This window comes from Crinia signifera, chromosome 1, assembly GCF_055691185.1.
Source record: "Crinia signifera chromosome 1, ASM5569118v1, whole genome shotgun sequence".
Classification (NCBI taxonomy): Eukaryota; Metazoa; Chordata; class Amphibia; order Anura; family Myobatrachidae; genus Crinia; species Crinia signifera.
In genome coordinates this window covers 478,014,729-478,039,137 of record NC_139217.1, presented here as the reverse complement: position 1 = coordinate 478,039,137, position 24,409 = coordinate 478,014,729, and the positions used below count along the sequence as shown (strand labels likewise).

Genomic DNA, 24,409 nt, shown 5'->3' with positions numbered 1-24,409 from the left:
GGCTCGCGCTCAGCAAGTGACCCCCCAGGCACAGACTTACAAGCAGGGCAAGCCACCCCTTGGTCCATCTGTTCACATGAGTAATTAACCCCGCAAATAGTGCAGTTTAAAGACATGTCCAGCGCTCTCCCCCCCCCCCCCCCCCCACAGCAACAGCATCATCATCACACGTGTCAGCCATGACTAACCCACGGTGCAAAATGTCGAGCAAAAGTACCAAACAGTGTAAACAGTGGCACTTATCTGTCTGTTGGCTGTGTTCTGTGACTTTCCAAGTCTCAGCAGGGGCAGCGCTTCCAGGAGACGTCAGACTGTGTGCAGCAGCGTTACCAGACCAGCTTTCAGCTCACACTGTGTGGAGAAAGTGGCGCCCGCACACAGAGAGGAAGGAACCAAGTCCCTGCTTCAGCGGGGTAGGAAACCTTAATTGGCGCCTTTTACCCCCTTCAGCCGCTCCCCCAGTGCAGTCTCCTCACCTCCTAGTGCCTCCCCTTCTTCCTGGGATCACTTGGAGTCGTCCAGCAGCGCTGGACACCTGTAACAGTCTTCACTTCCCTGGAGGGACTTCAGACTGTAAACCCTTTCAAGATGGCGGGCGTCATCGCAGGAGGTCCTTCCCCCACGATCCCCTTCTGTAAGGAGCCAGTTCCGGAGCGCTCCTAGGGCCCAGGCAACCTCAGCAGTGCTGGGGTTAAGCGCTGTGCAGAGGGCGCAGACAGCCCACCCCTGCACACAGAGCGCTGATAGGACGCGCTTCTGTCAGCCTCTGCCGCGCTCTCAGTGTGCTGTGCTTCTGCCAGAAGCTACACACTGGAAAAAAACCTGCACTAACACTAAAAACACTACAATAAAAACCTCACTAACTAGTGAAAAATCAAGAAAAAAGCCGGCTGCAGCAGCAGCCTGTCAGCCAAGCACCCACTCCTGTGGGCACCTAAAACAAACTGGAGCATGCTGGGAATGCAGAAGGGGAGGAGCCTGCAGTCAAGGGAAAAGCTTCAGCTATAGGTGCCTGGCTCCTGCGGACCCTACTACATCTCCAAGGTAAAGCTGTGTCACCGGACTGGACGAAAGAGAAATACAGACGTAGTGAGGACTATATTATACAGATGTAGTGAGGACTATATTATACCGACGTAGTGAGGACTATATTATACAGACGTAGTGAGGACTATAATATACAGATGTAGTGAGGACTATAATATACAGATGTAGTGAGGACTATATTATACCGACGTAGTGAGGACTATATTATACCGACGTAGTGAGGACTATATTATACCGATGTAGTGAGGACTATATTATACAGATGTAGTGAGGACTATATTATACAGATGTAGTGAGGACTACATTACATATTATACAGATGTAGTGAGGAGTATATTATAGAGACGTAGTGAGGACTATATTATACTGATGTAGTGAGGACTATATTATACAGACGTAGTGAGGACTATTATATAAAGAACGTAGTGAGGACTATAATATACAGAAGTAGTAAGGACTATAGTATACAAACTTAGTGTGGACTATATCATACAGACGTAGTGTGGACTATATTATACCGATGTAGTGAGGACTATATTACATATTATACCGATGTAGTGAGGACTATATTATACCGATGTAGTGAGGACTATATTATACCGATGTAGCGAGGACTATATTATACCGATGTAGCGAGGACTATATTATACCGATGTAGCGAGGACTATATTATACAGACGTAGCGAGGACTATATTATACCGATGTAGTGAGGACTATATTATACCGATGTAGTGAGGACTATATTATACCGATGTAGTGAGGACTATATTATACCGATGTAGTGAGGACTATATTATACCGATGTAGTGAGGACTATATTATACAGACGTAGTGAGGACTATATTACATATTATACAGATGTAGTGAGGACTATATTATACCGATGTAGTGAGGACTATATTATACCGATGTAGTGAGGACTATATTATACCGATGTAGTGAGGACTATATTATACCGATGTAGTGAGGACTATATTACATATTATACAGATGTAGTGAGGTCTATATTATACAGATGTAGTGAGGACTATATTATACAGACGTAGTGAGGACTATATTATACCGATGTAGTGAGGACTATATTATACCGATGTAGCGAGGACTATATTATACCGATGTAGTGAGGACTATATTATACCGATGTAGTGAGGACTATATTATAAAGACGTAGTGAGGACTATATTACATATTATACCGATGTAGTGAGGACTATATTATACCGATGTAGTGAGGACTATATTATACAGATGTAGTGAGGACTATATTATACCGATGTAGTGAGGACTATATTATACAGATGTAGTGAGGACTATATTATACCGATGTAGTGAGGACTATATTATACCGATGTAGTGTGGATTATATTACATATTATACAGACGTAGTGAGGACTATATTATACAGACGTTGTGTGGATTATATTACATATTATACAGACGTAGTGAGGACTATATTACATATTATACAGATGTAGTGAGGACTATATTATACCGATGTAGTGAGGACTATGGGGTTTATTCTAGTTCATTCTTTCTGACAAAATCCTTCTTAGATGGACAAAACCATGTGCACTGCAGGGGGGCAGATGTAACATGTGCAGATAGAATTAGATTTGGGTGAGTTATTTTGTTTCTGTGCAGGGAAAATACTGACTGCTTTATTTTACACTGCAATATAGATCTCACATTGAAGAAAAATCCCACCCAAATCTAATTCTCTCTGCACAAGTTACATCTGCCCCACCCGCAGTGCACATGGTTTTGTCCATCTAAGAAGGATTTTGTCAGAAAGAATGAACTAGAATAACCCCCTATATTATACCAATGTAGTGAGGACTATATTATACCGATGTAGTGAGGACTATATTACATATTATACAGATGTAGAGAGGACTATATTATACAGATGTAGTGAGGACTATATTATACAGATGTAGTGAGGAGTATATTATACAGATGTAGTGAGGACTATATTATACAGATGTAGAGAGGACTATATTACATATTATACAGATGTAGTGAGGACTATACTATACAGATGTAGTGAGGACTATATTATACAGATGTAGTGAGGACTATATTACATATTATACAGATGTAGTGAGGACTATATTATACAGATGTAGTGAGGACTATAATATACAGATGTAGTGAGGAGTATATTATACAGATCTAGTGAGGAGTATATTATACAGATGTAGTGTGGACTATATTATACAGGCGTAGTGAGGAGTATATTACATATTATACAGATGTAGTGAGGACTATATTATACAGACGTAGTAAGGACTATATTACATATTATACAGACGTAGTAAGGACTATATTACATATTATACCGATGTAGTGAGGACTATATTATACCGAGGTAGTGAGGACTATATTATACCGATGTAGTGAGGACTATATTACATATTATACAGATGTAGTGAGGACTATATTATACAGATGTAGTGAGGACTATATTATACAGATGTAGTGAGGAGTATATTATACAGATGTAGTGAGGAGTATATTATACAGATGTAGTGTGGACTATATTATACAGGCGTAGTGAGGAGTATATTACATATTATACAGATGTAGTGAGGACTATATTATACAGACGTAGTGAGGACTATATTACATATTATACCGATGTAGTGAGGACTATATTATACCGATGTAGTGAGGACTATATTATACAGATGTAGTGAGGTCTATATTATACCGATGTAGTGAGGAGTATATTATACAGATGTAGTGAGGAGTATATTATACAGACGTAGTGTGGACTATATTATACAGGCGTAGTGAGGAGTATATTACATATTATACAGATGTAGTGAGGACTATATTATACAGACGTAGTGAGGACTATATTATACTGATGTAGTGAGGACTATATTATACCGATGTAGTGAGGACTATATTATACCGATGTAGTGAGGACTATATTATACCGATGTAGTGAGGACTATATTATACAGATGTAGTGAGGACTAAATTATACCGATGTAGTGAGGACTATATTATACCGATGTAGTGAGGACTATATTATACCGATGTAGTGTGGATTATATTACATATTATACAGACGTAGTGAGGACTATATTATATTACATATTATACAGATGTAGTGAGGACTATGGGGTTTATTCTAGTTCATTCTTTCTGACAAAATCCTTCTTAGATGGACAAAACCATGTGCACTGCAGGGGGGCAGATGTAACATGTGCAGATAGAATTAGATTTAGGTGAGTTATTTTGTTTCTGTGCAGGGAAAATACTGACTGCTTTATTTTACACTGCAATATAGATCTCACTTTGAAGAAAAACCCCACCCAAATCTAATTCTCTCTGCACAAGTTACATCTGCCCCACCCGCAGTGCACATGGTTTTGTCCATCTAAGAAGGATTTTGTCAGAAAGAATGAACTAGAATAACCCCCTATATTATACCAATGTAGTGAGGACTATATTATACCGATGTAGTGAGGACTATATTACATATTATACAGATGTAGTGAGGACTATATTATACAGATGTAGTGAGGACTATATTACATATTATACCGATTTAGTGAGGACTATAATATACCGATGTAGTGAGGACTATATTATACAGATGTAGTGAGGACTATATTATACCGATGTAGTGAGGACTATATTATACAGATGTAGTGAGGACTATATTATACAGACGTAGTGAGGACTATATTACATATTATACAGATGTAGTGAGGACTATATTATACAGATGTAATGAGGACTATAATATACAGACGTAGTGAGGACTATATTATACAGATGTAGTGAGGATTATATTACATATTATACAGACGTAGTGAGGACTATATTATACCGATGTAGTGAGGACTATATTATACAGACGTAGTGAGGACTATATTATACAGATGTAGTGAGGACTATATCATACAGATGTAGTGAGGACTATATTATACAGATGTAGTGAGGAGTATATTATACAGACGTAGTGTGGACTATATTATACAGACGTAGTGAGGACTATAATATACAGACGTAGTGAGGACTATAATATACAGACGTAGTGAGGACTATATTACATATTATACAGATGTAGTGAGGACTATATTATACAGATGTAGTGAGGACTATATTATACAGATGTAGTGAGGAGTATATTATACAGATGTAGTGAGGAGTATATTATACAGATGTAGTGTGGACTATATTATACAGGCGTAGTGAGGAGTATATTACATATTATATAGATGTAGTGAGGACTATATTATACAGACGTAGTGAGGACTATATTACATATTATACCGATGTAGTGAGGACTATATTATACCTATGTAGTGAGGACTATATTATACAGATGTAGTGAGGACTATATTATACCGATGTAGTGAGGACTATATTATACAGATGTAGTGAGGAGTATATTATACAGACGTAGTGTGGACTATATTATACAGGCGTAGTGAGGAGTATATTACATATTATTAGGGTTACCACCTTTGTGTTGAGCGATTCCCGGACAGTGACCCGCCCCTTGACACACCCCCAGCCCACCCATTGACCCGCCCCCAGCCCCACCCCTTGACCCGCCTTATTATTATTTTTTACATTTGCTTCAAATCTATTCTTGATTTCGCACACAGTAATACCACATACACGTTACGTCACACACACTGTAATGCCCATTACATGTTATGCCACACACTGATGCCCATTATATATTATGGCACACACTGTGATGCCCATTACACGTTATGCCATGAGTGGACAATTTTTTAAAAAAATAGAGAGAAGATGGACAGTGCGCGCCGAAGGCGCGCACCAAAAATTTGCCCCATAATGCCTATTACACGTCACACATCCATATTATACCACATGCCATAGTGCCTATTACACATTATGCCAGGGCTCAACAATTTTTCCATAAAAGAAGGACAACAGTGACCGTGCGCACCAGAGGCCATGATGACCATTACAAGTTATGCCAGGGCTCAACAATTTTTTAAACCTATGGATAACACCGTAATGCTTGTTACAAGTCCCACACCCATTACATATTATACCACATGCCATGATACCCATTACATGTTATGCGACACACCGCAATGCCCAATTCATATTATGCAACATGCTATAATGCCCATTACACGTTATACCAAACACTGTAATTTCCATTCCACATTATGCCACACACTGTAATGCCCATTACATATAATACCACATGCCGTAATGCCTATTACATATTATGCCACATAAGTGCCGCTTACCTACATGCTTGCTGCTACGGGTTTCATGCTCTATGCCAGGGGTTGCATGCTCTATCAGTCAGGTCAGCAGGAGCAGAAGAGAGGGTCCCTGTTGAGGGCAAGAGGGGACCCTAGGGCCTGCTAAGGCAGGGGGGCAGCCTCAGCCACAGGCAGCCCACACAGGGCTGGAGACCGCACTGGCCTGCAATACACAGTGGTGGGGCTGGGGTGGGCAGTGGAGGGTGCCTCAGTAGTCTGTCAGACAGACACTGACTGGGACTTGGGTCTCTGGGACAGCTGGTATGGTGTCAGTGTCACTCAGTCTGGACAACAGGCCAAGCATTAAAGCAGCAGGGGGCAACTTAGGGCTCCTCAGATAGCCAGTGCCAGTGTGCCACACAGCAGCAGCCATGGGGGGGGGGTGTCACTTTTACTGTTACTGATGGTAGGCAGTGGAAGCACACTAGAATGGCTGGACATGCAGCATCCAGCCTGATGTCAGCCAACCTTATAATTAAAATGTCGTCGGAATCCTTGACACTGACCGTGACAACTCTCTGGCACAGCTCACTGACAATGCTCCCTGACACATCTCTCTAACATTGACACTGCTCCCTGACGCTGACTGACACTGCTCCCTGACGCTGACTGACACTGCTCCCTGACGCTGACTGACACTGCTCCCTGATGCTGACTGACACTGCTCCCTGACGCTGACTGACACTGCTCCCTGACACATCTCTCTAACATTGACAATGCTCCCTGACGCTGACTGACACTGCTCCCTGACGCTGACTGACACTGCTCCCTGACACATCTCTCTAACATTGACAATGCTCCCTGACGCTGACTGACACTGCTCCCTGACACATCTCTCTAACATTGACACTGACTGACACTGCTCCCTGACGCTGACTGACACTGCTCCCTGACGCTGACTGACACTGCACCCTGACGCTGATTGACACTGCTCCCTGACGCTGACTGACACTGCTCCCTGACGCTGACTGACACTGCTCCCTGACGCTGACTGACACTGCTCCCTGACGCTGACTGACACTGCTCCCTGACGCTGACTGACACTGCTCCCTGACGCTGACTGACACTGCTCCCTGACGCTGACTGACACTGCTCCCTGACGCTGACTGACACTGCTCCCTGACGCTGACTGACACTGCTCCCTGACGCTGACTGACACTGCTCCCTGACACAGCTTTCTGACACTGACTGATTTAAAAAAAATAAAATAAAAACAGAAAACTGCTTGTAAGGTAGCGGAGGCTCGAGGTCACAGGGATGAGGTGCTGCCCCGTCAGGAGCACTGACATGGCGCTTCTTACGCAGCAGCAGCCGCAGTTACACTTACTGTCTAGGTCTCATGATGTAACTAGCACTGCAGCGCGTCTGCTCCCACAGGTACCACACATGTCCCGCCTGCCTGCTACAACGCCACCCCCGCCCGGCTATTTCAAATCTCACGGTCTAGCAGCCAATCAGGATCCACCACTCCTGATTGGCTGAAGAACCGCGAGATTTGAAATAGCCGACGAGCAGACTGTCAGACAGTGCACCTGCACCCAGACCCACTCTGTGTGGTCAGGGTCACCACCACCCCTTTTTAGACTGTCAGACAGGTCTGCACAGCGGCGATCTCTCCCCGTGTCAACTCCCGGCGCATCTCCTCACCTCGGCTCGCGCGTCGCGCTCTAGTAAGTCACTAGTAGTGGTAGTGGCAGCGCGGTTCCCGGACATTGTATAGTCCGGGAACGCCACCTGTCCGGACTCCGGACATCTGGCTTAATTACCGGACTGTCCGGAGTAATCCCGGACGGGTGGTAACCCTACATATTATACAGATGTAGTGAGGACTATATTATACAGACGTAGTGAGGACTATATTATACTGATGTAGTGAGGACTATATTATACCGATGTAGTGAGGACTATATTATACCGATGTAGTGAGGACTATATTATACAGATGTAGTGAGGACTAAATTATACCGATGTAGTGAGGACTAAATTATACCGATGTAGTGAGGACTATATTATACCGATGTAGTGAGGACTATATTATACCGATGTAGTGTGGATTATATTACATATTATACAGACGTAGTGAGGACTATATTATATTACATATTATACAGATGTAGTGAGGACTATGGGGTTTATTCTAGTTCATTCTTTCTGACAAAATCCTTCTTAGATGGACAAAACCATGTGCACTGCAGGGGGGCAGATGTAACATGTGCAGATAGAATTAGATTTAGGTGAGTTATTTTGTTTCTGTGCAGGGAAAATACTGACTGCTTTATTTTACACTGCAATATAGATCTCACTTTGAAGAAAAACCCCACCCAAATCTAATTCTCTCTGCACAAGTTACATCTGCCCCACCCGCAGTGCACATGGTTTTGTCCATCTAAGAAGGATTTTGTCAGAAAGAATGAACTAGAATAACCCCCTATATTATACCAATGTAGTGAGGACTATATTATACCGATGTAGTGAGGACTATATTACATATTATACAGATGTAGTGAGGACTATATTATACAGATGTAGTGAGGACTATATTATACAGATGTAGTGAGGACTATATTATACCGATGTAGTGAGGACTATATTATACAGATGTAGTGAGGACTATATTATACCGATTTAGTGAGGACTATAATATACCGATGTAGTGAGGACTATATTATACAGATGTAGTGAGGACTATATTATACCGATGTAGTGAGGACTATATTATACAGATGTAGTGAGGACTATAATATACAGACGTAGTGAGGACTATATTATACAGATGTAGTGAGGACTATATTATACAGACGTAGTGAGGACTATAATATACAGACGTAGTGAGGACTATATTATACAGACGTAGTGAGGACTATATTACATATTATACAGATGTAATGAGGACTATAATATACAGACGTAGTGAGGACTATATTATACAGATGTAGTGAGGATTATATTACATATTATACAGACGTAGTGAGGACTATATTATACCGATGTAGTGAGGACTATATTATACAGACGTAGTGAGGACTATATTATACAGATGTAGTGAGGACTATATTATACAGACGTAGTGAGGACTATATTACATATTATACAGATGTAGTGAGGACTATAATATACAGACGTAGTGAGGACTATATTATACAGATGTAGTGAGGACTATATTATACAGACGTAGTGAGGACTATAATATACAGACGTAGTGAGGACTATATTATACAGACGTAGTGAGGACTATATTACATATTATACAGATGTAATGAGGACTATAATATACAGACGTAGTGAGGACTATATTATACAGATGTAGTGAGGATTATATTACATATTATACAGACGTAGTGAGGACTATATTATACAGACGTAGTGAGGACTATATTATACAGACGTAGTGAGGACTATATTACATATTATACAGATGTAGTGAGGACTATATTATACAGACGTAGTGAGGACTATATTACATATTATACAGACGTAGTGAGGACTATATTATACAGACGTAGTGAGGACTATATTATACAGACGTAGTGAGGACTATATTATACAGACGTAGTGAGGACTATAATATACAGACGTAGTGAGGACTATATTACATATTATACAGATGTAGTGAGGACTATATTATACCGATGTAGTGAGGACTATATTATACAGATGTAGTGAGGACTATATTATACAGATGTAGTGAGGACTATATTATACAGATGTAGTGAGGACTATATTATACAGATGTAGTGAGGACTATATTATACAGATGTAGTGAGGACTATATTATATATTATACAGACGTAGTGTGGACTATATTATACAGACGTAGTGAGGACTATAATATACAGACGTAGTGAGGACTATATTATACAGGCGTAGTGAGGACTATATTACATATTATACAGACGTAGTGAGGATTATATTACATATTATACAGGCGTAGTGATCTCTCTCACCTTATTACAATACACTGATTCGTGGAGATGGTTGCTGATGCCACCTGCAGAGCAGTGTAGGCCCGATCCGCCACAGCGAATATATGAGGAGGTAGAGAGCGGAGTGGCTGGGAGCTGTATACATCAGAAACCTGTGGGGGAGAGAACACTACAGTTGTAAGCAGCACTGGATGGTATTACCAGCCTAGGTGCCTCCATCGCACAAGTATCTCCTAGTGTTAGTGACTAATCAGCACAGCAAATTATATGCCCATTGGCAGGGACCAGATGAAGTGATAAAGGGCTTAGCCTGTAAATGACATTGGCCTTTATTCAGATCTGATCGCAGTACAAATTTGTTTGGGAAATGGGCAAAACCATGTGCACTGCAGGTGGGGCAGATGTAACATGTGCAGAGAGTTAGATTTGGGTGAGTTATTTTGTTTCTGTGCAGGGTAAATACTGGCTGCATTATTTTTACACTGCAGTTTAGATTTCAGTTTCAACACACCCCACCCAAATCTATCTCTCTCTGCACGTTACATCTGCCTCACCTACTGTGCACATGTTACATCTGCCCCACCTGCAGTGCACATGTTACATCTGCCCCACCTGCAGTGCACATGGTTTTGCCCATTTTCCAAACAAATTTGTACTGCAATCAGATCTGAATAATGGTACCCATATACAATATCGTATCTCGGTTTTGCGATGAGATGAGATCTAGTACAAAAAGTATGTGCAGCATGTGCGTGTGTGTGTATGTGCAGCATGTGTGTATGTGCAGCATGTGTGTGTGTGCAGCATGTGTGTATGTGCAGCATGTGTGTGTGTGTGTGTGTGTGTGTGTGTATGTGCAGCACGTACTATTTGTACTAGATCTCATCTCATCGCAAAACCGAGATGCGATATTGTATACAATAATTGTAACGTGTATGGGCACCTTAAGGCCCAATATCTGCTAAGAAGGAAGATGGAAACCTGAGTAAACTTATATAATCGTGCTAAAAGCCGAGTAGGATGAAACAAACCACAACTCCTATGTAGTCGCAAGGTTCTGGCTGCACAGCGGCTGCAGGATGCATTCTCCACCCTCCCAGGTTGGATGATATAGTGACTCCCCCAGGGACTAAGGTAAAACTGTGGCCTTACCGAATACCAAGAGAGCCACGGTGCGCCAACCAAGTCCTTCCAGTGCCTGGTATAACCCACTAGTGCATGTACCCTAACCCTCGGGCGTGCTGAGGAGCTGCCATGGTTTTCACCAATTGGACAAGATCTGGATGTCTGACTCCTATCCCATGTCCTGAATATGCAAATTTCATTAACAGCGAGGATGAAGATGGCGTTCTTATGGAGTCCTACCTTCCTTGGACACTGGCCACCTTCCAGAGGGCTTCTGAAACCTCACTGGTTTTGCTGTTGTCTGCTTAAAGTGAATGCTGCAATACCCTTCGTGTCTATGACTTCACCACCAGAAATTGCCATGATCACCGCTTCATATCTGGAGTACATGGTGGGATGAGGACAGGTGAAATCTCCGACCAACAAAGTGGGTGCCGAGCTCACTGGACCTAAACCAGGATCTATAACCCAGCTATGGCCCTTCCTAGGATCAGTGACTGAAGATTCCTTTCCAGTTATACAGCTGGGGCCGCAGCTCACACCTCACGCCTACAGTAACACAGCACAGACAGTGATCCGGCCACCAGCAGTAGGAGCTGTAGGGAACCATATGTACAGGAACCAAGCTCCAAGTAAAGGTGTTACAGACACTTCAGAGACGGTCTAGGAGCTTCTTTAGCTCAAGCTGTGACCGGAGGGAAAAAAAAAAACTCCCGCAGGCATCCCATCGCACAGCACATAAAGTCTGTGCAGCCCATACACATTGTCAATGGTGCTGTGCAATGCGATGAGATGCATGCTCCCGCAGGCATCCCATCGCACAGCACAAAGTCTGTGCAGCCCATACACGGTGTCAATGGTGCTGTGCGATGTGATGAGATGCATGCTCCCGCAGGCATCCCATCGCACAGCACAAAGTCTGTGCAGCCCATACACGTTGTCAATGGTGCTGTGCGATGTGATGAGATGCATGCTCCAGCAGGCAACCCATCGCACAGCACATAAAGTTTGTGCAGCCCATACACAGTGTCAATGGTGCTGTGCGATGCATGCTCCCGCAGGCATCCCATCGCACAGCACATAAACTCTGTGCAGCCCATACACGTTGTCAATGGTGCTGTGCGATGCGATGAGATGCATGCTCCCGCAGGCATCCCATCGCACAGCACAAAGTCTGTGCAGCCCATACACGTTGTCAATGGTGCTGTGCGATACGATGAGATGCATGCTCCCGCAGGCATCCCATCGCACAGCACATAAAGTCTGTGCAGCCCATACACGTGGTCAATGGTGCTGTGCGATGCGATGAGATGCATGCTCCCGCAGGCATCCCATCGCACAGCACATAAAGTCTGTGCAGCCCATACACGTTGTCAATGGTGCTGTGCGATGCGATGAGATGCATGCTCCCGCAGGCATCCCATCGCACAGCACATAAAGTCTGTGCAGCCCATACACGTTGTCAATGGTGCTGTGCGATGCGATGAGATGCATGCTCCCGCAGGCATCCCATCGCACAGCACATAAAGTCTGTGCAGCCCATACACGTTGTCAATGGTGCTGTGCGATGCGATGCCTGCTCCCGCAGGCATCCCATCGCACAGCACATAAAGTCTGTGCCGCCCATACACGTTGTCAATGGTGCTGTGCGATGCGATGAGATGCATGCTCCCGCAGGCATCCCATCGCACAGCACATAAAGTCTGTGCAGCCCATACACGTTGTCATCGCACTGTGTATGGGCACCTTCAGCCGCAAACTCCTCGCCCGAGAGATACCCGCAGGGAGTGTCTGGTCATAACACAGGCGCTGAGATCTTTACACTACTATCTGTAGGGCAGAGAGATTCTATTTGTGCTATGGAGAAATAGGAGGACAGAATATCTAGGTCCAAAGATGGCGTCTCCCCTCCTCACTGTTCACATGTAAGGAAGATGAAGGTATAATAGTGTAATACAGTAATGTAACAGTCGCCCCTTGTGAGTATATGGCGTCCCGTCCAGGTGGACCAGGTTCCTAATATTGTCAATGTGGACACCCCACAGATGAGAGTGGGAAACGTGTCTCAGCTCACGTGTATGCTTCCGTTATAATAAGCCGGTATCAGCCCATAGAGGTTATATGAAAGCAGGAATATAAAGCCACATATAAATGTACAATATGTTCAATTATAAAATAAAAACATGACGCATGGACGTAGCGTGAAAGTCGCACACAGGAGAACCATACAAAGATGTGACCGGGGAAATATGGGTGACTTCATGTGAACACGGACCAAAAGAGGACATCTGCTGGACTGTTTCTCCACAGCACACGGAGGACAGCAGGTCAGACCGGCACTCCCCACACTGAATGGAATGGAACTGGGTGCCTTCCAGATGGTAAAAGATGAGACACAGCAGCAGCACTCAGAGGGATTTTTGAAAAAAATCTTTAGGTAAAAGATACCAACGTTTCGGGGTACAGAATAACCCCTTGTACACTTTGAAAAAGGGGTTATTCTGTATGTATATGTATATAGATCTGGGTACCGTAAACATCTCTGTATGCTGTGCCGCCTGGCATCAGGGGAGGTCCTGTTCAGGACTCACATCGTTGCCTCTAGATGACGTTTGCTTCATTATGTGACCAGCAGGGTATAGAAACATAGAATGTGATGGCAGATAAGAACCACTTGGCCCATCTAGTCGGCCCCTTTTCTTTAAACATGTTACCTCAAACCATATTTGATCCTTATTTTTTTGTAAGGATATCAATATGCTTATCCCAAACCTGTTTAAATTGTACTACTGTATTTGCCTCTACCACCTCTGATGGGAGGCTATTCCACTTATCTACTACTCTTTCTGTGAAGTAATTCTTCCTCACATTTCCCCTGAATCTTCCTCCCTCTAGTGTCAGTGCATGTCCTCGTGTTCTGCTGCTCCTCTTCCTGTGACTAATGTCTCCCACCTGTACCTTCCTCCCCCTAGTGTCAGTGCATGTCCTCGTGTTCTGCTGCTCCTCTTACTGTGAAGAATGTCTCCCACCTGTACCTTCCTCCCCCTAGTGTCAGTGCATGTCCTCGTGTTCTGCTGCTCCTCTTCCTGTGACGAATGTCTCCCACCTGTACCTTCCTCCCTCTAGTGTCAGTGCATGTCCTCGTGTTCTGCTGCTCCTCTTCCTGTGAAGAATGTCTCCCACCTGTACCTTCCTCCCTCTAGTGTCAGTGCGTGTCCTCGTGTTCTGCTGCTCCTCTTCCTGTGACTAATGTCTCCCACCTGTACCTTCCTCCCTCTAGTGTCAGTGCATGTCCTCGTGTTCTGCTTCACCTCTTCCTGTGAACAATGTCTCCCACCTGTACCTTCCTCCCTCTAGTGTCAGTGCGTGTCCTCGTGTTCTGTTGCTCCTCTTCCTGTGACTAATGTCTCCCACCTGTACCTTCCTCCCTCTAGTGTCAGTGCATGTCCTCATGTTCTGCTGCTCCTCTTCCTGTGAAGAATGTCTCCCACCTGTACCTTCCTCCCCCTAGTGTCAGTGCATGTCCTTGTGTTCTGTTGATCCTCTTCCTGTGAAGAATGTCTCCCACCTGTACCTTCCTTCCTCTAGTGTCAGTGCATGTCCTCGTGTTCTGCTGCTCCTCTTCCTGTGAAGAATGTCTCCCACCTGTACCTTGTTATAACCCTTGATATATTTGAAAGTTTCTATCATGTCCCCACTTTCCCTTCTCTGCTCTAAAGTATACATATTTAGATCTTTTAGTCTTTCCTGGTACGTTTTGTGATGTAGGCCATGCAGTCTCTAATGTATTTATATCCTTCTGGAGATATGGCCTCCAGAAATGAACACAGTACTCTAGATGAGGTCGTACCAATGACCTATACAAGGGGATTTTTGTAAGAACTTAGCGTTCGAACCCCTTTCTCTGAGTCCAGTCCGGTGACACAGCTTCACGATGGGATGTAGGAGGGTCCGCAGGAGCCAGGCACCTATGCTTCTAATTATTTGGGGAGCAGGCTCCTCCCTACTGCATCCCATATTGCTTCAGTTAAACTTCAACAGCACACTAGGTTACATAACTCAGTACAATGCCTGATCCTCATATATGCAACTTATAACACATAAAATGGCAACCATGAACGGTACAACTTACTGAGCGTTAGGGAGGGATCACTGTGTCACCGGACTGGACTCAGAGAAAGGGGTTCGAACAGTAAGTTCTTACAAAAATCCCCTTTTCTCTTTCGTCCAGTCCGGTGACACAGCTTCACGATGGGACGTTCACGAGCCGGTCCTTTGGGAGGGGATGCAGTTAATTTGCCGGCGGTCGGGATCCCGGCGGTCGGAATCCCGACACTGGAATCCCGACCGCCGAAATCCCGAAACTTTCTCCCTCTGTGGGTGTCCACGACACCCATAGAGGGAGAATAAAATAGCGTGCCGAGCGTAGCGAGGCACCGGGCCCGCTGCGTGGCGAGCGCAGAGAGCCCGCAAGGGGGGGGGCGATCCATGTCCCCCCCTTGTCGGGATTTCGGCGGTCGGGATTCCGACCGCCGGGATCCCGACCGCCGGCAAATCGTATCGGATCCTTTGGGAGGGTACGCTCAGACTGCCAGTTCTCATCACTGCCCGTCCAAATGAAGTGTCCTCCGACGCGAACTCATGAAACCTGTAGAATTTTGTAAAGGTGTGAACAGAGGACCAGGTGGCTGCCCTGCACAGCTGCTCCGCTGTGGCCCCATATCTCACCGCCCACGACGAAGCAACTGACCTCGTAGTATGGGCGTTTGTGAGATGGCACAGGTCTACCTGCCTTACAGTAGGCAAATGCAATAGTTGATCTCAACCAGCGGGCTATAGTCTGCTTTGAAGCAGGCCACCCAATCTTATGTACATCGTACAAAACCAACAGCAAATCTGATTTGTGAACATCCTTTACTCTACTGATATAAATTCGCAATGCGCGAACCACATCCAACTTTTTCAAACTGTCCCTATTCCTCGTTCCCTCAGGCGGGGAAAAAACCGGGAGCACAATGTCCTGATTCAAATGAAAGGAAACCACTTTATGTAAAAATTTTGGTACTGTACTAAGTACAGCCCTGTCATCATGGAAAATCAGAAATGGTGATTTGCAAGACAGGGCACCCAATTCTGACACACGTCTAGCCGAAGCAATGGCCAATAAAAAAATAAGCTTCCAGGTAAGGTACTTGAGATCAGCCAATCTCAGTGGCTCAAAAGGGGGTTTCTGCAGCATGGACAAAACAAGAGATAAGTCCCATGGTGCAACTGGCTGCTTGTAAGGAGGCTTAATTCTGGCCACCCCCTGTAAAAAGGTTTGTACCTCCGGCAACAGAGCCACTCTCTTTTGAAAGAAAATGGAAAGTGCCGAAATTTGCACTTTCAGAGACTGCAAACTTAACACAGACGACAATCCATCCTGTAAAAACTCCAGTAGCCTTGCTACCTTAAACCTGGAGGTATGAACTCTCTGCCTTTCGCACCACCTGATGTAGATCCTCCACACCCTGTGGTAATTGGCCGCAGACACCGGTTTTCTGGTCCTTAGCATGGTCTGTATGACCTCTTCTGAAAACCCCTTCTTTCTTAATAAGGAGGATTCATACGCCACGCCGTCAAATTTAGACGAGCTAGGTCCTGGTGCAGAAACGGCCCTTGGCTTAACAAGTCCGGCTGAAGAGACAGTCGCCACGATTCCGTCGATAATCTCAGTATGTCTGAGTACCATGACATCCTGGGCCAATCTGTTGCAACCAGAATGGCCGGTACTCTCCGGTTCTTTATCCTCTTCAACAACCTCGAGATCATTGGGAACAGGGGAAAATGTAGACCAGACGGAAAGACCAAGGAACTGTCATGGCATCCACTGCCCAAGCCAACGGATCCCTCGACCGACAACAAAATCTAGGTACTTGACAATTGGTCCTGGACGCCATAAGATCTATGTCTGGCAGTCCCCATCTGTCTACCATCTTCTGAAACACCTCCCGATGGAGTGACCACTCGACCTCCAGCAGGTCCGCCCTGCTGAGATAGTCCGCCTCCACATTCTGGATCCCGGGAAAGAAAACAGCTGACCGTGCTGGAACCTGAACCTCCGCCCAGGTGAAGATCTTCACAATCTCTGCCATCGCCATCTTGCTCCGAGTACCGCCCTGGTGATTTAAGTATGCCACTGTAGTGGCATTGTCTGATTGTACTCGTACTGTTAAACCCTTCAGAAATTCCTCTGCTTGGCACAAGGCATTCCATACTGCTCTCAGTTCCAGTATATTTATGGGAAGACTGGATTCCTCCACTGACCAAAGGCCCTGCAATCTCAGGTGAAGCACTACTGCCCCCCAGCCCCTGCGACTGGCATCCGTCGTGATGACCAACCAATCCCATGAGCAAACGGACCGCCCCATCTGCAGGGTCTCTATATCCGTCCACCATTCCAGGGATATTCTTGCTTCCTGAGACAAGATCAGCCTCTCCTGTTTCATTGTCTTGGCATTGCCGGACGAGCATGCTAGTATGTTCCATTGGAAGGACCTTGAATGGAATCTGGCAAACTGCAGCGTCTCGAAGGTCGCTACCATTTTGCCCAGCAGCCTTACTCCCTGCCACACCATCGGTGCAGGGGCCCAGAGAATTGTCAGTACCATCTGCCGAATCTCCACCGCTTTGGCGTGAGGCAAGAACACCCTGTGACTGCAGACTCTGTGTGGGTAATAGATGTGACTTGGGAAGGTTTAGCACCCAACCCTGTTCCTGCAAGAACTGCGTCGCAACATTCAGGTGTTCCTGAAGTTTTCCTGCCGACTCCGCCTTGAATAAAAGGTCATCCAATAAGGAATAATTACTATTCCCCTTAGACGGAGAGCTGCAGCCATGACGCCATCACCTTCATGAAAACTCTCGGAGCCGTTGCCAAACCAAACGGCAGTGCCTGAAACTGCCAATGGTCTTCTCCAATTGCAAACCTTAGGAGAGCTTGGTGACCCTTGAAGATGGGCACATGGAGATATGCATCCTGAATATCGACCGATGCCAGGAACTCTCCCGGTTATATGCTCAGGAGCACAGAGCGCAGGGACTCCATTCGGAAGTGATCTACCCACAAGTGAAGATTTAAAGATTTTAAATTTAGTATGAGCCTGAAAGACCCGTCTGGCTTGGGGACAAGGAACAGAATTGAATAAAACCCTTGTTTTCTCTCTTCCTGTGGAACCGGAATTACCACTCCCTTTTCTTTGAGAGACACAGCTGCTCCCAACAGAGCGGACCTCAGTGACGCTGACCGCAGCAAGGGTGTAGGGAGAAATCTCTTGGGTGGCGTGCCCCCGAGATTTATCCGGTAACCTTCGGAAATGAAGGAAAGGACCCAAGGATCCACTATGGATTCTCTCCACCTGTCCCGAAAATGTAGGAGGCGACCCCCCACTCTGAGCACAGAAAAGGGAGACCCCGCCCCGTCATGCAGAGGACTTGTCATCCCCTTTGGCTGCATGCTTTTTTGTAAAGGCACCAAAGCAGCCTCTGGAAACCTTTCCTCTGCCGGCCTGAAATCTGCCATGGCCGGACTGTCCTCTGTTGGACGCCCCGCCCCGAAATGGCGGCCGAAAGGACGGCTTGAAAACTCCAAACTTGGAGCCTGAAATTTTGGAAGTGGTGGGAAGAAACGTACTCTTGCCCCCAGTAGCCTGCTTGATAATGGCTTCCAGCTCCGAGCCAAACAATAACTCCCCCTTGAAAGGCAAGTTTTCAAGGGACTTTTTAGACTCAGTATCAGCTTCCCAAGCCTTGAGCCAAAGAGCCCTTCTCGCAGACACTGAAGTCACAGACACTCTGGACGCCATCTTAGCTCCTTCCTCACCAGCCTCACACACATACTCTGCGGCAGATCTCAATTTTTCTGCCAGAATAAAAGCCTCTGAATTTTGGTGGAGTAGTAATCATGGCTTTTGTGACCCAAGCAGACGCAATAATGGGTCTCAAGGTATAACCCACACCTTCAAAAATAGCCTTCAAACAGCCTTCCACTTTTTTATCCACCGGGTCCTTAAAGGCAGCACCCCCCTGGACCGGCAAGGCAGTGGCCTTTGACAGTCTAGCAACTGATGCATCCACTAATGGGGCTTTTTCCCATAATTTGGTATGCTCCTCTGGCATAGGGTACATATTTGCATACCTCTTTGCCATCAACGATCTCTTATCAGGAGTCTTTCCTGCTTCATTTATAAGAGATGTCATTCCCTCATCAGAGGGGAAACACACAGGGTCTCTGCGACTCTTTTTAAACACACAAGAGACAGGAGTCTTTTCCTCCTCTGCAAGATTCAAGGTCTGTTTAACAGCCACAATCAAATCCTCAATGCCTGAAGTTAAAGCCTCAGCTTCATCACTCATGTCCCAACTCCAGTTCTCATCACACCCACCATCACCATCCAAATCCTGAATAATAGGTGGTGTAGACACAGGGTGCCTAAGCACACTCTCATCAGAGGATTTTGTAAACTGCTCCATCAGGGCAGTCATTTTATGAACTCCCTGAGCAGTATCCTGCAGCAAAATGGGGTCCCCCTGAGCCGGGGTAACTGACCCTCCAGACATCTGAGATGAGGTAAAGTGGCCAGGAGACCCTATCAAAGAATCCTTCTGCCTATTCAAAGCCTCAGTAAGAGCATTCATAGATCTGCCCAGAGCCAAAGCCCAGGCAGGTTCAGCTATCTCCAGGAAAAAAGAAGGTCTGGTGGCGCTGAATATTGTGTAGTCCACAGGATGATGTTGTCTCATGAAGTGGAGAAACAAAATGAATAAAAAACTTGTGTTAGAATAAAAAAACACAAAAAGGAGTGTTTAGAGTGAGACACCCATAAAGGGGGGATCCGTACCCAGACTCACAGGTAGAGGTGTGTGAAAACGTGTATCAAGGTATCTTTAGGGGACCACCAGTGTGTGTAATCTAGAGACAAATACCAAGTGTGATGGGCTGGTATCCAGAGATTCGTACCGTACTCACTGTATATACAGGAGCTTGACACATATAAAGGTATCTTTCACTGACACAATAACCGTATATCCAGATATTTCAAAGGCCAAGGTGGGTGCCTACCATACTCACTGTAGGAGTGGATGAAATACACACGTAGCGGTTTCTTTGTGAATAAAGACAGGTCCCCCTATTCTCATCACCTCGTTGCGGAGGCGTGTATGCGAAAAGAGGAAGAGGACCAGTCTCAGTAAAAGAACATTTAATAAAAGTAACAGCTGAAATGTGGCTTATGGCCAATAACCACAAACAGGAGTTCCAATAGAACAATGCATAAAACAATGAATAAAAACTCACTCTTCTGCCAACATGTTTCGGCGGTCGCAGCCGCCTTTTTCAAGGTAGAGAGTGAGTAACCTGGCAGTGATTAAATAGCATATGGAGGAAGCACATCCGGGTCATGTTCAATTAAAGTGAAATGGTCAAAACCAAGTGTAATGGTGACTGAATAAGGTCCTAGTGGACTCGTTTTGTTCCTTAATGGAACAGCTAAAATGGTGGCATTTAAATAAAGTGTTTAATAATATAAATCACGGAATATAGTATAGTGGAACGCTTAATAGCGTTCCCGCTTCTGCGCTGTGGAACGCATATGGGTAACCCTAATTCTAATAGGAGGGTGCGTGTCACGTGTAAGATCCGTGACACGCATAACGGATACTGCTTCCGCGCTGTGGAACGCATAGCCGGAAGACAGTGCCAATTTAGATGGCTTCACGTGTCACGTGTGACGTGCACGTACGCTGGATAGCGTTCCTGCTTCCGCGCTGTGAAACGCACAGCCGGAAGACAATAGAGCTGGTTCCAAGACCGTGACACACAGGGCCGGAAATGGCGATCGTGCCACGGGCTATATGGTCCCATAGTGGGGATTAAGATGAATAAAGGGTACAAAGTGCAAACGTATAATAAAATGTGCAACTAACTAAAAAGGTACCAACTTTAGGAGCATCTGACATATGCATCAGTGCACCAATCAAATGATTCCCCCTTTAAAGGGGAACAAGGATACCAAATGTATGATCCAATTCCACACCTTATATGTGATTCCTCCATTTACAAATGAATATAATGCAACAAAGTATATATACATAGTGCAAAAAAGTGCATATGCATAATATAAATACATATGATTACAATAATTTTAATGTTAAAAACTGCATAATACATATATAAAAAACATAATAGATATATAAAAAAGAGAGAATTGCATGGGTATTAAGAACAAGGGGAGGAACTAACTAAAATAACAGAAACCATTTAAGTTCAAAATCGTGGTTTAAACCTTCAGGGGATAGGGTGGACAGGTTAAAAATCCACCTAATTTCTGTCTGTGCGAGGCGGACATCTCTATTGTTATGCCGCCAATTATTCTTAACCGCCTCTAATCCCCAAAAACCAGTGATATATTTGGTGGAACTATTATGTGTTTCTGCAAAATGTAATGAAAAAGGGTGTTCTTTAAAACCTCTTTTAATGTTCCTAACATGCTTGGCAAGGCGAACTTTAAGACTTCTTTTAGTTTTGCCGATATATAATTTATCACATGCGCATCTAATACCATAAATAACATAATTAGTATTACACGTAATAAATTGTTTGGGTTTAATAGTAGAATTTTTAAGCTTGATCTCTGTAAATTTTCTAACCGCTGATGGGCATGCTTTGCACATGGCACAGTCTCCACAGCGGTGAAACCCATTATTACGCGTAGAGATAGTGTTCTGTTCAATCAAGGCACTATTAACAAGTTTATCTCTTAAGTTTGCAGCCCGTCTATATATAAATTTGGGCTTTTTAGGTAAAATGTTAACTAAGATGGGATCCTCAAGTAAAAGTTTCCAATTTTGTTTAAAAATCTGTTCGATAGACCGATGGTATGCATTATATTGTGTGCTGAAGGCTATAGTATAATTCTGGGTTTGAGAGGTATCTCCTATAGGTTTATCTTGGAGTAATTCATCCCTAGACAGGGATCTAGTTTCTTCTAGGGCTCTCTCCAGTAATGTATTATCATAGCCTTTGTTTAAAAAACTTATCCTTCATTTTTTTGGCGCTAATTTCAAAGTTAGTTGAATTCGAACAGTTGCGTTTTAGACGCACAAATTGTCCCTTGGGGACATTGGATACCCATCTTTTGAGATGGTTGCTGGAAGGACATATATAAGAATTGGAGTCGGAGGGCTTGTAGTATACTGTGGTTTCAAGTTTACCATTCTCCACAAAGATCTTTAAATCAAGAAAATTAACCTCTACTTTGCTGATGTTAAATGTGAGCTGAATGTTGAAACTATTGCGGTTAAGATACTCACAGAATTTCTTCAATTCTGCCTCCTGCCCCCTCCACACAAACAAAACATCATCAATATAACGCCACCATTGAACCAGGCTTGCACCCCAGTCATGCCCATGCCATTTGTGTTTTTTTATTCTAACACAAGTTTTTTATTCATTTTGTTTCTCCACTTCATGAGACAACATCATCCTGTGGACTACACAATATTCAGCGCCACCAGACCTTCTTTTTTCCTGAAGCATCTACCAGCGGGACTACTACAGTGGGTCTCCCTTTTGGTCCAGTGGCAGCAAGGATACTATAGCGCCTTGGGACTTTTCACAACCCCCCCTTTTTTTCACCACTGTTTACTTGCACTTGTTTGAAATATCGTTCTAGGCTGCTATTATGTTTGTTCACAGGAATACACGTCAACAACACATTAACACTGTCTTTTCACTAGATAAAATTGATGATATTGAGATTCTTGACGACACACTAGACAATGTTATGTCGAGATTAGAGAAAACTCTTCTGAAAGAAAGTCGCCTTTGGTGGGAGATCACCACTTTAGAAAAGTACTTATCAGTACAATTAATACCCAAAGGCCTTCAAATTTAAAAAAAAGCATCCTTTAACAACCCTTCCGAGATGTTTGTACAAAGATGGGATAAAATCCTTAATACATGCTCTATTTCTTTAATGGAATTAATTATCCATGAAAGAAAATCTGAAATGGAGGATGTTGAATCTGATATCAAGAAATTAGAGTCACTTATAGACCCTATTAAAAACCAAGCAGAATATAAAGAGCTTGAAAATATTATTAAAACCAAACTCCATAAAAATGAGAAAGAACTAATGCGTAGAAAACAAAAAAAGTTTCAACGCGATAGGCACGCGGAGGAGGGAGAAAAAGATGTCGTTCCTGCTGGGAGACCCGGTCCAGGGCCGCCAGTACCACGACATCGACCTAATTCCAATAAATCAACTCTGCGTAATGAACGGATTAATAATAGAAGACAGTTTAATCAACATCCACCAATAGAGAGACCACTATATAGTGAAGTCCTTAGAACTAATCTACCTAGGACACCATTACCGCAAAGGACCCCTAAACAACAATTTAAACCTAAACCCTGGAAAAAAGTTACCCATAAAAACGGTTTCAAAAATTGGGAAAGCAGGAGAAATGACCCTGTTTTTCCAGAACAGCAGCAATATAGAAATAGGGAGCCCGAGAGAGACAATGATCCAAATTGGGTTGGGAGATATGCCTCATACAATAGATTTAATACGTTGGATCAACATACAACCAGGCCGAATTTTTTAGACAGACACCGTCCAACATGGAGGACGAATTAAATGCTACAGCATCTTTATCTGTGGGTTCTACAATAAAAAAGAATATTGTTAGAAAGAAGAAGAAAAAGAAGAAAAAAACTAAAAGGGGCAAAAAAGGAGGATTACGTAAAAGGAATAGAAAGAAGAGAATCCTGAGATTCCCGGAATCCACTATTGATAATTCAGAAGATAAGATCACTAAGATCTATAGTCTTAGTGACCATGTGCTTACTGAGGGACAAACACTGGTATTACAAAAAGGACTCAAATATGCCCCAAGTAATCCGATTAATTTTTTCGACCTGTATTTGGACGTTAATAAATTTGTCCGCGAAATTACTTTGAAAAAGTTTTTTGCCACTAAGGAACCCTCAGATGCTGAGGTAAA

At 44.1% G+C, this 24,409-nt stretch overlaps 1 protein-coding gene across 1 annotated transcript in view; it reads right to left on the bottom strand.

Annotated features, from left to right (window-relative positions):
• The window catches only part of LOC146024716 (myosin-IIIb-like), a 493,994-nt gene that overhangs the window by 446,519 nt on the left and 23,066 nt on the right, over positions 1-24,409 (bottom strand). The window contains exon 3 of the mRNA XM_083155469.1: positions 10,262-10,392. Coding sequence (XP_083011595.1) covers positions 10,262-10,392 — 131 coding nt within the window. The remainder of the gene's footprint in view (positions 1-10,261; positions 10,393-24,409) is intronic.